Consider the following 15,065-nt stretch of genomic DNA (forward strand, 5'->3'; position numbering starts at 1 on the left):
GGGCACCTTGCCGCGGGGACCCAATTTTATTCATATAATTTAAAAATCCTAGTTTTACTTTCTAGTAGTTAAGTTTTTATTGTCTTTTTTACCTTGCCTGTATATTACCTTAAATATTTTTACGTTTCGATTTATACATGTCCAACATTACATGTCCTTTGGTTTCTATAGTCTAAGACCAAAACCAGAGAAGAAACAATTTGTAAATACCGGTTTCAGCGAAGAGTAACTTATTTTTAAAATATTAAATAAAACGCTATTTTATTGTTAATTTGGTTTTATTTGGGTGTACCAGCATTCACTACTATTGCGTTGTAAGTTTAATCAAATACATTTGATACTTGTCATTGGGGACCAAATATTTCAGGTTTGTAAGAATCTTAATAAATTTAATTGAAATATAGAGATATTTTACTATCATATTTCCCAAAATTGTGTAGGTGTTAGTTATTTACTTTCATGTGGCAATGTTTATGTTAAATCCTATGTCTTTCTTGTTAGGACTAGGCTCTGGATTGCACTCTGCAGCCTCCGATACCACAGCGCTTTCATAATCTGAAACAACACACGAGTTCGACAATGTTAGCATTATCATCATCGTAGTCTACTGCTGGGCATAAACTTCACCCAATGTGCACTATTTCGTCTGGGCTTACAGTAATCATAATAAACTTTAATTCTGCTTGAAGGAGCAAGATCACAAGCCAAGCTAAAAGGCGTTCATTTAACGCTTGAGTATCAGAACAGCTTCGTCTTACCTCAAAAATCAGTTCTGTATGCGGCAAATCGCGTTTTAAGAAATTACATTGAAAATAGTGGTACATTCCACACATCATCACTAACAAATGGTGGGATCGTAAGGTTTTATCATAAATTACCACTGAAACGCTTATTGTGCGTGTGTTGCTTAACGTAGTATTTGCAATGCAACGGTAACAGCAGTTTGCAGTTTACCCAGTTAACAGGACTTTGCATATTATACCAAAATAATGGTCGTTTCTCTCGTAACACCGTACCGCCTGAGCATTGCTGTGCGCCTACTACTCTTTGATCATTCACTTGTCATTTTAATAAAACTAGTAAATCGCGAAATTTTAGGGCGCTCCTTCACCGAGAACATTCGCCTGTAATGTAACATTCAAGATTCGTTTGCGCGCATTACATTACAAACTACCTCTCTTACCGGCGAGCATTCGCCTGTAATGTAACATTCAAGATTCCATTAGGCTGCGTTTCCTCCAGAGATGTGTGAGGTAGCAAAGAGTGCCCGCGAGAACCAGGAGCGCTTTGAGTGCCCGCGACTGCCTTTGAGTGACCACGAGAGCCATAAGTGCCCTTGAGTGCCTTTGAGTGCCAGTGAGTGCATTTGAGTGCCCTTGAGTGCGTTTGAGTATCTTGAGTGCCTATTAGTGCCCGTGAGTGCCTTTTAGTGCTTTTGAGTATCTTGAGAGCCTATGAGAGTCTTTTAGTGCCTAGGTACTCAAAGGCAACAAAAGGTACACACAGGCACTCAAACACACTTAAAGGTACTCAAAGACACTCAAGACACTCAAGACACTCAAGACACTCAAGACACACAAGACACACAAGACACTCAAGACACATAAGACACTCAAGACACTCAAGACACTCAAAGCCACTCAAACGTACCCAAACGCCTTTTACTGCCTTTGAGTAAAGGCACTAAAACTCAAAGGCACTAAGGCACTGAAAGGCACTCAAAGGCACTAGAGGGTACTAAAATGCACTGCAAGGTAGTTAAAGGCACTCGCGAGCACTAAAAGGCATGCAAAGGTGCTCAAACGCACTCATAAGCACTTACTCACTCAAACGCACTCCAAGGCACTCACTCGCTCAAACGCACTCAAAGGCAATCGTGGTCACCCAAAGGCACTCAAAGGCACTCGCGGCCACTCAAAGGCACTCGCGGGCACTCAAAAGCACTCAAAGGCACTCACAGGCACCTAACTTAAGTAAAAATTTGAAAAACATTTCTCTATATCTGGTGGAGACGCAGCCTTACAATCTGAACAGAATGTTATATTACAGGCGAATGATCCCGGTGAAGAAGGCTACCGAATGTTACAAGTGTTGCGCAGCGAATGCACGGCTCACCTCTTTCACCGCCTGTAGTGCTCGGTTTTGAACGTTACATTACAAGAGCATGTTCGCGGTGAAAGAGCGCCCTTAATGAGATATTTTAGAAACAAGTGCGACAAACATTCACGGATGACGAGGGACAAAGTGAATAGCGAGGAGAAGTTCAGTGGACGGCCAGGGGGAGTCGAGTACGCGGCGAGTCGTCAACCTTCTTGCCGCCTAGTATTACGGTTGTGCTAATCAGCTGATAGTGTGAGTATTGGTCTGATACTCAGGCCTCTAGTATTTCCTAGTTATAATTAAGAATATTTTCTTTCTAACCTTTATTCATTTGTACGTTAAGAATACGATGGTACAACTCGTTGAATTTTTTCTGCCGCTTCACGTTAGAAGGCGTGCGTATGACAAGAGTAGGCAATAAGATGTACTGTTCTAGATTAGGTTCCTCTTTCTGTCTACGTAGGGACGAATCTTTCTTGACGACGAGGCGAGGATGCCTCGGAGGTTTGGTGGTGCAACTGCTACCGCTAGCCTTCAGCTCAGGGGCAGTTTTGGGGTGCGTTTGCTCTACTTTTGGCGCAGACATCCTGTTTCTATCCGTAGTGTGGTAGCAACAAGTCGGTTCCCTGTTACCTGGTCCATGGGGAATAAGGTAACTCGGCCCCGGTGAACAGTCTTCAGCTCGATAACGGCGTCTTTGCCGCATGTCGGTAAACATCAAACGATCATGGCTCCTGTGACTTTTATGGTGATAGTCATCTTCCCAGCGCCTAGTTGTCATCATGGCACTGGCAGCGTTATGGTCGCAGATTGGAACTTCTCGCTCACCGTTGCAATCCTTTTTTTTATGGCTCGCCACAATGATGTCCCCAGTTTTGCCGACCGATCTACAGTTTTCGTTGCGATGATTAAGTTTTACGATCCTGTAGTGGCGACGTCTTCTGCGCTCGACGTGCGCCACTCGCTCGCGCAGCAAGCTATCGATAAGACGCTGCAGTTCGCCCCTGGTGCCGCCGCGTTCTGGTGGTGGGGGGTTGCGACGACCGAGGCGCGTATTAGGCCAGTGAGTTCGACAAACATCTTCCCAGATAATATCACTGAGAACACCTTCTCTAGATGGTGTTAACTTTATGCCATCGTCTCGAGGAGCAAATTCACCTTGTGCTAAATAGTGAACGGTGTCCATAAGACGGTAATCGCGCACTGGATTAAGTTTGTGCCGTATTTTATGCACCCTTTCGGCGGCCACTTTAGGAAACTCCTCCCTTTTGCAGGGCACGGAGGCACATTGACGTCTGCCACGCGCAGTAATACCATCGTAAGCTGTGAAATCGCGGCTGTACTGCTCGGAGTTATGTTCTTTTTCCAAATTAGTCGCTTTGCTCTGTGATATTGGAGAGAACTGTTGCGCATACCGCTGGAATGCCGAAGTTTCAGGAATGTGGCTGTACTGCTGAATGTAGCTACAGCCGGATCCCGATGCCGTTCTCATCTTGTACTCTTTACATTCTTCATCTGACGAAGACAATTGTATATTAGGATCAATGGAACGAAATACCATTTCTTGTCGTAAAATCTTACGTTCCAGGTGGTCAATTCTTTTGAGCAGCTTGTGAAGGAGATTATTACTTATAGGGACCGAATCTTCGGAAGACGTGTTCGTAATGATCAAAGTACCGATATCGACCTTGTTTAGGTCCACTTTCGATTTCTCGGTTTTAATCTGGACTTTAGGAAGGTTCATAGTAAACTGAGGTTGAGTATAAACATAGCATTTTTCTGCAGACTGTCTTTGGGCTTTGAACACATTTATCGATTGCCGGTGATCAACCTGGGTGCATAATGAAAGTTTCGGCGATCTCTCGACGTCTGTGGTCGAAGATAGTTCTTCACTTTCGAAATCACTTGAAACAAGAACCTTCTTGTCTGTGCCGCAAGCTACAGAGTGGAAATCGAACTCACCCTCGCTACTGAAATCTAAAAACATAAAAGTTCGATTAAGTATTCGATCATAAATATAATAAACAACGATAGTGCTACTTACATGTGGTAAAAGACGAGTGATCTCCTATGCCAAGTCTTGACCGAGAATACGATTTGTCAGAGCCCTGTGAAAAGCAGACAGTCTTACAATTCGTAATTCTTAGTGCGCAGCATACCTATTTGACATAATTTACGAGATACAGTACCTTTCTACAGTGGAAACGACTCTTTTCGGCAATGTAGAGAGTTTTAATGGCAGGAGCGCGTGGCTTTATCGATAAGAGAACTCTCTGCGAAGCTTGACGTTGAGTCGGAGATTTTCGAAATATTTCTAGATCTGCATCGAAAAAGTCAAATATACTATATTGTATATTATATACCAGTTAATCATCAAAACAATCATAAACTTGAGTTTACCTAAAAGGAATTCCTTTTCGGGGAAACGCGGTTGGTTCCCAGAGTTGCGGTCGCAATCTACTTCACGCATAAACTTCTCTTTTTTGATGGATATCAGCTTCTTCTTAGATGGAGACTGTTTAGTGTCCATCACATATTATTTTCCTCCTGCCCGGCATATTTACACTGTTTAATAGCCTGACAGAAAATAAAAAATGGCCAAAACAATAATTTAGTTTATTAGAAAGAAAAGAACAAGAAAATTTCACATTATTCTGACGTACCGCAATGATTGGCAATCTATGATTTTCTTTTTATTACTTTGGCAGAATTTATGCTACAAGTCGAACTCTTGCGAAACTGTCCATCAAGTTAGATTGTATTCAAAAAGATTATAGTCAAGCAAATGTCGATGCAGCAACATCGAAATCTATTCACATACACGCTCTGGTTACGGTGGTGCACAGGCAGAACTCTCCGGTGGACCGCAGCATGTATTGCTTGATTTATTTAGAACATCTATATATCATAATACCGCGAAGTATATAATGAATAACTGCAAAACATTCAAGATCCATGAAACGATTCTACTCTAGCACCGAAAAGCAAGCTGAAATGTTCAAGCTAATTTATAGAATAAACACTTCTTTGTAGCATGATTTCGAAAATGGAAAATACTGAAAAACAAGATAAACAGGCTGTCAAAATTTTGTAAGCGTGACGTTTCGCCCATTTGTAGATTTCAAAAAAATTGTTAGCCGATATTCTGGTAACAAATTAGTGAGGGTAGAAATTACGCATGGATGCTTAAGCCGTAAAAGATGTCGGAGCTAGAGAACAAAAACGGCGCTAACGACGGGAGCTCGTCAGTTGTGAAGGAGCTGGAGGGCAGAAGGAACAAGGCTCATAGCCAAGAGGAATTACCCGAACAGCGTCACTTACGCGCCCGGGCGCCCCCCGTGCCGTGTGAGTACCCTCACTGAGCTGAAGGACATTCGATTAGTTTATCATCAGATTTGACAGTGTTTTGACGAACATAGCTGTATAGTACTTTTGCTAAACATCTTTGATAAAATGATTTTGTTGTACAGATAACTCTAAGCTCGTTTTCTAAATATTAAATTCACGATATTTCCGAAACTGTGTGCTTTCTAGCAATCATAAAACCTCTGTAACAAGTCAAGTCACAGTGCCAGCAAGTAGTTGAATTGTGCTTCATTCATATAGGTATTATTTTGAAATTTGTTTTAAAATGTGCAACGTATTACTGCTAAGGAACGTAAATTATACCAGAAAAGTTATACGTTACAAAACGAAGTTACTAGTATTTAGTTAGGAGATATTTTAAATTAAAACGGGAGTTTTTGTTTGCAATGAAAAGAGAAAAGGGTTTTTATTCGGTGTTATATATTATTAGGGGTTAAAGTATGAAATTGCCGTTTCGCACTGAAAAATTAAAACATTTTTTTTTAAGATTAAATATATTTGTTTAATCAAAGTTTTTTCCCTTGTTGTCTATACATTTCTGCCATGTAATCGGAAGGTCATTTAAACCTTTGCGATAGAAGTCTGGAGACCTGGACTCCACAGCTGTGTGAAGGGATTTTTGTACTGCTTCCTGGGAATTTTATTTCCATACAAAAAAAAATCAAATTGCGGGAAAAAATGGTAGTCGGTCGGGGCGAGGTCCGACGAATATGTAGGATGATGGATAATTTATATCTGCAGGTCTTGTAGTAGTAAAACTGTTTCTCAAGCAGTGTGAGGTGTTGCGTTATCATAGAGCAATAACGGTGAAGCTGTTTTGCTGCGAGTTCCGTCGTCATTATTCAAACGCCATATGTCATATTGTGGGTATGCTAACATTAAACCATGACGTTTCGTGGTAGTTTGATACGGATCGGCTTCCATCATTACCTTCAATTCAACGTTATTTATATTTGTGACTGGTCTTCCTCGTGGTTCTTTCTTCAAGTTCTAATTTGCCGTATTGCCGACGTTTGCCGTATTTTCGTATGCCGTATCCTCTCCAAATACAGCATTGACAGTTTCTGCTACGTTAACTCCATGTGGAAATTCGTATTCGAAAATTAGGTACTCAGATTTTCGCTGTATCTGTCTTCACGTTAAAAGCTGAATGTAAAAACAATTGAAAGTCGAACAATCAAATATCATGTTTTTTAAGTTAAGCATGTTTTACTTTTCGTGTGAAAAACGTTTCACTCTGAAATCGGACACCATACAGGTTTAATTTTAATTTAAAGTGGCCAGTAAAATAAATCGGCAATTTCATATTTAAACCCCTATTATTAACATTTGATTTCTTTCAGCGGTCACAGAAGAAAACAAAATTGTCTTGGAAGATACCGTCTTAGTCGATGCAAAGGAGCGAAAGGAAGTCGATTATGGTGGGTGTTCTCGAATACGTACACTTATCTAGGGTGGTCATAATATTTATGTACAGTGATGTAGTACTATTTATTTACTTGAAATATCAAGAAAGAAGTAGCTTTCGTTTTTATTTGGTTTAAAGTAGCTCTGTGGGTGATAAATGTTAAAAATTTATTTATCAGTTTCCTCTGAAAAAACGAAGTATAATCTCGCGAAAAACTTATCTTCTACCACCAAGAGACGAGATTCACCCGAAGCTGTCAAAAAAAAGTCTCCGGAGTCGATCTTGCTGGCGCCTGTAGAAGTTGAAAGGGTACGATACATTACCAATAACTTTATTATTACTATAGCGTGCATATATTTATGTACTCTATCGGATGTTTGTCACAGAAAGGAACGTCATCACTGCAACCGATACCGTCAGACGTGAAGTCGGTGACGGCTGACTCTGTTAACCAACTCAAAAAGTCGGCAATGGAAAATATACACGACGTTGACGACGATAAAATAACGGAGGATACTGTCGAGATGCGGACCTCCGAACTCCCCACAAAACATTCTGAATGGGTAAATTTTTAAATGCGTTTGATTCTTTATTGGTTTGATATTTTAGTAAATAAACAAAAATCTGTCCCGTGTTCACAAAAGCAAGCTGATATAGAAGCGCGGCAGCCCGCACGCTACATCATTTCTCGATTAGACTAAGTTGTCTATGAAGTCCCTCGATTTGTAGTTGTCGCATGTATTGTAGCGTGTGTGCAGCGGCGGGGGCGAAGCGCAGACACACATGAGGCTTATTGTTGTTGTAGTCTGACGATGAGGAGGCGGGCGGGCTGCCGCGCAGCGACTCGCGCGCCTCGCGCGTCTCCCGCGTCGTGCGCCAGCTGTTCTGCTGCGGCGTGCCTTACGAGGCCCCCTCTGAGGAGGACATGTCCACCTCCCGCGGCTACGCCACCGGCATTTGAAGCCTCTACGCTCACACAATACCCGGCACCGCTCACCATGTCGCTACAGCTGGCCATTTTCGATCGTTGTGCTGGAGCTCTGGGATATATGGCAAGAGAGGTTGATGGACCGAATGATACGCTTGTGATCATCCATCTGCACAAAGAGACGACTTAATGTCGCGAAAAGGTCGCGGACTCGTTTGAAGCGCAGAGTCCATCCGGTAAACGATACGTCCAACCAGTAGTGAGCGCGGCGGTCGGGAATGGCCAGCTAGAAAGAGTGGTAACGTACTGTAAGTGAACATTACGCGTGTACTTAGCTATGTATATAAAATTACTAAAATGTTCTCCTCTTATAACTTGGAAAAATAGACGCCTATGAGGTAGACTGTAAATTCATGCAATCCTTAGTGACTTTTCTTTACAGGCGGGCTAACGTAATGTAATGTTTTCGTAAATATTTTATTATGCGCTGTCCATATTTCAAATACAAACATTATGTCGATTTATTAATATATTTCAATCTTCTTTATATATCGCATGACTCAATAGTTCTATTTTAGACAAACAAAATAATTAATTGTTAAGAATAAACTAATAGATTAGCGATATTAATGTACTTAGGTACTGACACAAAATTTATGTACTTTTTGGGCAAATAAAGTTCATGTTTCATTTGATATTTTAATTTATACTCAGTTTTACGAGTATATTATAATATATGTAATTAGGATCGACAGAATTGACAACTCTTCTTTAGTCAGAATTGTTGTCAATAAAGTAAGAAAAACGATAAGTATCACTTTTTGTTCGTTTTTTTTAAATAAATGGTTTAGTGAATTCACGTTCTGTGGTATAGAGTTGAATGCAAACCGTAATTCATACTTTTACATATCTATCGACGACTACTGTCGTACAGCTTCTTGCGACGCTGTTTTTTATTCATTTATCCCAAAACATTACACTCCATGTATCCACATGTGAAATAAAAATATCTCTCTCTTAAAACGTATAAAGTAAGCAAATGCTGCGCGCATTTTCAGACTTCTATGTCAGATATGAAGAAGCAGAAAACAAGCGGAGATTGGAACGACGAATGTATGCAAAATACAAAATCAAATGTAAGTATCGTATTCATCAAAGTAGAGGAAAAATGTCATTTTTAGATCCTCAAGAGTAATGTTTAGAAGTTATGTTTTGATTTTTTATTGGTTTGACAGTTTAGTAAACAAGCATGACCTATTTCGTGTCCACACAAGCACTATGATATCGACGCGCGGCCGCGCGCGCACATGTTCAATTGAATTGAAAAGAAGTTTGTTGGTTAACCGGTATAATGCCGTGATCACCTGCTCATCAGTATTGTCTAGTTCTGGATAATTCGGGTTGGCGATGGCGGTTGCAATATAACACAAGTATTCTTCTGGCTTTAACCATCAATGACATGGTTGCTTACTGCAAACCACTACTAATACTGTTTTCATTGTAGTAAGGTATTTTGGTTTTCGGAAAATTTGCAATACGGCAATAAGTTTGTATAACTTTGTAACGATGTTATGATGACAATTGTAGAGTTCGGAGGAAGAAGTCAAACATTGGGAGCTGGAGCGCAAAGCGTCTATCGGCCCTCGCTGGACGCGTACACCCAACTCTTGCGCATCCGGGATACTAATCAACGTACCGAGGGCTATTAAGGTAATTTTTTTAAATAAACCAATTTACTTAAGACAGTCATGAAAACCTTTATTAAACGCCATATTTAATCGCATAGGCTACGCAGTACAAAACTGCATGAATGCTGGGAAAGGCTTAGTGTTAACGCAAGCGTCTCGCTCCCAGCGTGATCGGTCATCTGGTATGGGAACAACCATTCATGATGGTGAGCATTAAAATCTCCCAGAATGGCTAGTTGCGCTGCTGGGTACCTAAGCAGAGCCTCATCAGACGTCTCACTTAGACGTTGGAACAACTTGGTCGTCTCCTGATCTCCACTGTGCGGCGGTAAACACAGCATTACACTATTTATGTAACTCCTGTGTCAACCAGAAGCCACAAAACAGTAAAACTCGGAGCCTGAAGGTTCTTGAGACGCTCGACACAGATGTTGTCACGAACGTACACGTAGACTCCGGCACGAGGTACGGACCTGTGCTTCAGACAGCTGGGGTAGCTAAGGTACACTGCGTCTGTCGGATATCTGACCTGCGTCTCAGTTTCAAGGTGGTGGTGGACCGAATCGAGATTTGAGCGGAAACCTCGGATATTAGTGAGGTGCACTTTTAGTGGGGCGTCTTCCCAACCGCTGCGTAAACTTTTTTCCTTTTTTATGACTTTCGATATTGTTTTGAGAAGTGAATAGGCAGGAGGAAGACAGTTGAACGAGGCACTGCGACGTGTTCAACCAAGTAGCAAACTCACACTGCCACACGAGGGTATAATCGGTTTGGAGACCGCGGGGACGTCCGAAACCCCCCGGAGATGGCCACCTGGTCCTCCCTTTCGGTCGTCAACCGGCAAGGTGGGGCATTTTTCGTTGGGTGGCGGGGCAGCCTTTCACGGGTGGCTTTCCCGCTACTTGTGCCCCTAACTTCCCACAGTCGGCCAGCAGTGCACCGTGCTTCGGATCCCGCTAGCCTCCAGAACCGAGTGCTCAGTGTGGCAGTACAAGCAGCTACAATTCGTCGTCAGACGCAATGCAACTGTTCAGACCCGACCTCCTAATGGCAACTCCCGAACACGAGTCGGAACACGGTAACAACCATTTGGCGACTCGACTACGTCGGAAGGTTGGTGATTAGCCACCGCCGAAGCCTACCACCAGTAGTTGTTACTCTTTAGCACCACTCGGGGGTCACTGTAGGGTATCGAGGGTAAACCTACGGAAGCGAGCAACATCAACCCCCAAATAATATATATATATATATATATATATATATATATATAAAACTGTAATTAATTGCAATTAAAAGCATTACGAGGTAGAAAGAAATATTGATAACCAACATATTAAACATTTTCTTTCCAGAAAATACCAAGAAATAAACCTGTTCCGACAACCACAATGTCCGGTATCACAATAACCGTTTCAAAGGTATAGTAACGTCAGCAGCACCAATTTTGCTAATTTTCTTGAAACCTGTAGTCTATTGTAATTCCATTGAGACACCACTGTGATTATATTGCAATTATGATAATATTTGCTATTCTGCTAAAATGTAGTTGCACTGGTAGTTGATGCTTAGGGTCGTATTGTAGAACTCTACTTAATGCTCAAGTCAGGATTTGAGTATGGTTTAAAGCACTCGAAATCATACTCAAGTCCCTGCCATTAGGGTCGTATTTCCAGTGCTTGTGTTTCCAGTGCAATCCTGACTTGAGCATTGAGTAGAGTTCTAGAATACGACCCTTACAGTGGTTAAACACCGCGATTAAAACGCTACGCTTGCCATTTATAGACGATTGCATCGATGCATACAAGCGACTGCATCGATACAAATGCACGGATGCATCGATACAAACGCGCAATTGCATCGATGCAATCGCCTATAAATCCCAAGTGTAGCTATAAAATCGCGCGTTTGTTTCGATGCAATCGAGCACTTGCATCGCGTTTGCATCGCTGTTAAAAGTCGTCGTTTGTAACCGCTCTTTATGGAGTGTCAGTGGAATGGCAGTGATGGCATTCATTCATTCAATCACTAACGATCGGTGTTGTCTTACTCAAAACCACCACGTAAATCTTCATTTTCGGCTCGTTTATTCGGCAATTTAGTCTCCAAATCAAATATATGTGATATTAGTACACCGCTGGTGAAATTACAGGCACATGGGCCTTTCAACCATGGCAGTACCCCTAAGATCTTTACGATTTAAAGCTCTGAGTGGTTCTGCAACTATTGTGGATAGGCGTGGCGTGTACCACCAGACGCACGAGTTGTTCGTCCCGACGGGCCATCGACTCGTCTTTGAAGAGCAGAATACCAAAAAGTTTGTAGTTAAATTGCAATGACGCCCCTATACGGTAAGAATGTGGTAGTTGGACCTTCCGCTTCATTTAACATAATATTGATTGCCGCTAACAGATGGCGTTGTACTTAAAATACACACATGCTATCAAACCAAAAAATATCAAAGCATATAAGAACTGGACATGTTATGCAAACAAGAAACAACCCACACCTCGAGTGAAATTGAGTTATGTATTTAGGTAGAACACCAGACGTGTCTTTTACCCGCTCACAAAAGATCCTGGCAACATACCAAACCAAAACGGAGAAAATAAAAGTCCTTCAGGGTACTAACCCTAAATAAGTAACTTTTTAATAGCTAAAAAGAACCTTGCTGCTTAACTTCATATAATGTCTTTTTTTAAATATGCTAAACGGATCCATGTCACAAGTGCTGAAGTACTGTAGATCTTTGGCGTTTTCATTACGAAAACTAGAACATGGTTCTCGTTAACTAAATAAAAAGATACATAATGTTTTCTATTTATTGCTATATAATATAATAAATTCCGAATATCGTTCTCACTGCTACAGTACATCGTTTGTCTTAAATAGAGATGCGCCGAGTACAAATTTTACCGAGTAACCGAGTACCGAATATTACTCGGCTTAGCATTTGCCGAGCCGAGTACTCGGCCGAGTTTACTCGGTTCATTACAACCGGAACGCGATGATCCTAAAAGCCCCCGTTGCTCTAGAATTAGGACGATATGTCAATGAAAGTTTATAATAAACTTCTGGCGAAAGGGTACTATGCTGTCGATGAGTACATGAACGATAAAAATGCCTGGAGTTAACATTATATCGTTTTGTATCCTACTTACAATTTTGTATGAATTGTTTTATTTAATTGTCTTTTTTTGTAATCTCTTGTGAGTCAGGTTTATTTGAATAAAACTTTATTTAAAAAAAAAATTTAAAACATTGTCGCGAGAGCAGAGTCCTTTCCAATGGTGGGCAGAGCATAAAACAAAATATCCAAAACTGGCACAGTTAGCACGAGTGTTTTTATGTGCACCTGCAAGCACTGTGTATAACGAGCAGGTATTTGCCGAAGCGGGTAATGTGTACGAAGAAAAAATGAACAGACTATTACCTGAACGCGCAGAAAGCCTTGTAAATATTCCTACAGCATGACTTGCTTAGTTAAATTTTAAATATTAATAATGTAAACTTTCTTTTTAAATTACTAAATTGCTAGAAATTGTTACAATTGTCTACAATTTCTAGTAAGAAATGTCTTTTGAATATATAAAATATATTGTTGATTTTACTTTATTATGTTTATAGCTGTGATACTGTATTTTAACCGAGTACTCTTCTCATGAACCGAGTTATTCGGCCGAGTACTCGAGCAAAAGAGTACTCGGCGCATCTCTAGTCTCAAATAACTTACCTATTTATTTCTTCACACTGTTTTTACAAAAATTTAATTATCTCGAATGTGACATTTTGTGGGTTGGTTATAGTTTGCATAACTATGTCCAACTACATATCTCGTAAGTATCGTGCTCGATGGTAGACAGCCGATTACAATACAATATAAATTAATTTGTCAAAACCATGTCAAAACAGAGGTCTGGCAACGTAACCCACGAACGCAAGCTACGCAGCAGAAGTTTTCAACGTTGCAATTTTACTAAATAATCAAGGACGCAAACAATAACTTTATTTTTGTTTTGAATAATTTGTGTTTTAGGTTCTAATCCAACCAAAAAATCTTTTTTTTCCTCACCTAATGGCTAAATTTGACTTTTTTTAAATATTTTGTTTTGATTTCAACGAATTGGTGCATTATATTTAATTTTTTTTGGGTATGATATTTTTTCACACTGTTAAGTGCCTGTCCATAATTTGCAAGCAAATATTTAGCTCGTACTTTATAAGGCGAAAGTTACTTTTTACTCCTAAATTTATTATTTGTCTTTTATTTAAAACAAATAAAGTGTCAGGATCAAGATAAGTACCATTTAGATAACCACACCAAATTTGGTAGTAAGCAAGTTTGGTTTGCCCGAGAAAAATATGTCAAAAAATAACCACCAGAGTCTCACTATAATCCAGTTTTTGTATTACCTATGACAATAAGCAATATTCTACGATTTTCAAGCCACACTTCAAGATACGTGTTACAGAATGTACTATTTTCAAAATTCCACGTGCTATGTTATCGCCTAGAAGCTTACACAAAAACACCATATTTCAGCGATTTTGGGCACCTCATCGCCTTAATAGATAAATACCTTTTCTTTGTGTTAGACTGCCTTTCCACCAGCGATGTGCGATGGAGAGAGCCGATGCGAGGATGTGTAGCGGCGCGGCGCTGCGAAGCGGTGTCGTGTTTTCCACCAAAGCTGTGCAAGAATGCATTACGAACTCTATTCAGCTATACGCGGGCGGGGTATGGTGTGGTGGGGTGAGCGGTGGCAATATGTCAGTGTCAGTTAGTGTCATACTTTCAGTAGCTCTAGCTTCCTACACCGTTTTGCACACATTCCTCGCCCGTATCCCTCCCACACATCTCTCGCACACATTTCTCGCTATTTTATATGTACAAATACTTAGCTCCGCTAACCCTTTTCCATCGAAGCTGCGCTACGCAAGGCTAGGAAAATAAAGTAATCCTATTGGTGGATTTTTTCCTCGCACACTGCTTCGCTACGTCGCACATCTCTGGTGGAAAGGCACTATAACGCGGTGACGAGGTTGTTCTGTTCATAATAGAAGTCACTGATGTCCGCTTCGATGTCTGCGTCGGTTCCATTGACACCGGCTAAAGACCAATATGTTTGCTTCCGAAATACTGAAACTCGAGCAGTTAAGGTATGCCATAACTACCTATTTATTAGTTACTACCTGTATGGTGAAAAAACAGGCACATGGGATATATCAACTTGCCTCAAGGTGACGGGCGCAGTGGTAGTGCTTTGTTTGTAATTTAAAGCTCTGAGTTACTGTTATGAACAGGCGTGTAGCTTACCATCAGGTGCACGATTTGTTCGTGCCGTCACTTGATGTAATAATAAAAAAATACAATTAAAGAAACGTATAGTATGAACTGACTTTTATAGCACAAAAATAGCAATTATCATATGGTAGGTAGTACATACATAGGTAGCAACTAATAACATTATTAGTCGTTACAATAAACTTAGAAAATAGTCGTGTATAGACTAATTGTAGCAGTAGAGTTCCTTGTAAGAAAGACAGTTCGTCTAGAGATGTACTTGCTGCTGTACTA

General features: G+C 40.6%; 2 protein-coding genes across 2 annotated transcripts in view; one reads left to right on the forward strand and one right to left on the reverse strand.

Annotated features, from left to right (window-relative positions):
* Window positions 1-275: 275 nt before the first annotated feature.
* Window positions 276-4,715, reverse strand: LOC113235725. The gene is made up of 5 exons (XM_026471595.1): window positions 4,501-4,715; window positions 4,290-4,420; window positions 4,145-4,208; window positions 2,422-4,077; window positions 276-555 (listed from the first exon to the last, which is right to left on the reverse strand). Exons 1-5 carry the CDS (start codon window positions 4,628-4,630, stop codon window positions 458-460), a joined length of 2,079 nt encoding a protein of 692 aa, XP_026327380.1. The 5' UTR covers window positions 4,631-4,715; the 3' UTR covers window positions 276-457.
* Window positions 4,716-5,211: 496 nt separating this feature from the next.
* Window positions 5,212-15,065, forward strand: part of LOC113235615 — a 46,158-nt gene continuing 36,304 nt past the window's right edge. Inside the window, exons 1-8 of the mRNA XM_026471385.1 lie at window positions 5,212-5,445; window positions 6,810-6,887; window positions 7,053-7,183; window positions 7,261-7,437; window positions 8,861-8,938; window positions 9,390-9,512; window positions 10,843-10,908; window positions 14,549-14,647. Of these exons, the coding sequence (XP_026327170.1) occupies window positions 5,301-5,445; window positions 6,810-6,887; window positions 7,053-7,183; window positions 7,261-7,437; window positions 8,861-8,938; window positions 9,390-9,512; window positions 10,843-10,908; window positions 14,549-14,647 (897 nt within the window). The 5' untranslated portion in view covers window positions 5,212-5,300. The remainder of the gene's footprint in view (window positions 5,446-6,809; window positions 6,888-7,052; window positions 7,184-7,260; window positions 7,438-8,860; window positions 8,939-9,389; window positions 9,513-10,842; window positions 10,909-14,548; window positions 14,648-15,065) is intronic.

This window comes from Hyposmocoma kahamanoa, unplaced genomic scaffold (assembly GCF_003589595.1).
Source record: "Hyposmocoma kahamanoa isolate Upper Pololo Valley unplaced genomic scaffold, ASM358959v1 88, whole genome shotgun sequence".
Lineage (NCBI taxonomy): Eukaryota > Metazoa > Arthropoda > Insecta > Lepidoptera > Cosmopterigidae > Hyposmocoma > Hyposmocoma kahamanoa.

Bases quoted from the DNA above. Each gene is read 5' to 3' on its own strand.
- LOC113235725 (XM_026471595.1), bottom strand. From the start codon at position 4,630: ATGGACACTAAACAGTCTCCATCTAAGAAGAAGCTGATATCCATCAAA. The intron at 4,078-4,144 runs GTAAGTAGCACT...TTATGTTTTTAG, and splicing joins TCACTCGTCTTTTACCACAT to ATTTCAGTAGCGAGGGTGAG. The intron at 556-2,421 runs GTTAGAAAGAAA...GTGTTGTTTCAG, and splicing joins TAACGTACAAATGAATAAAG to ATTATGAAAGCGCTGTGGTA.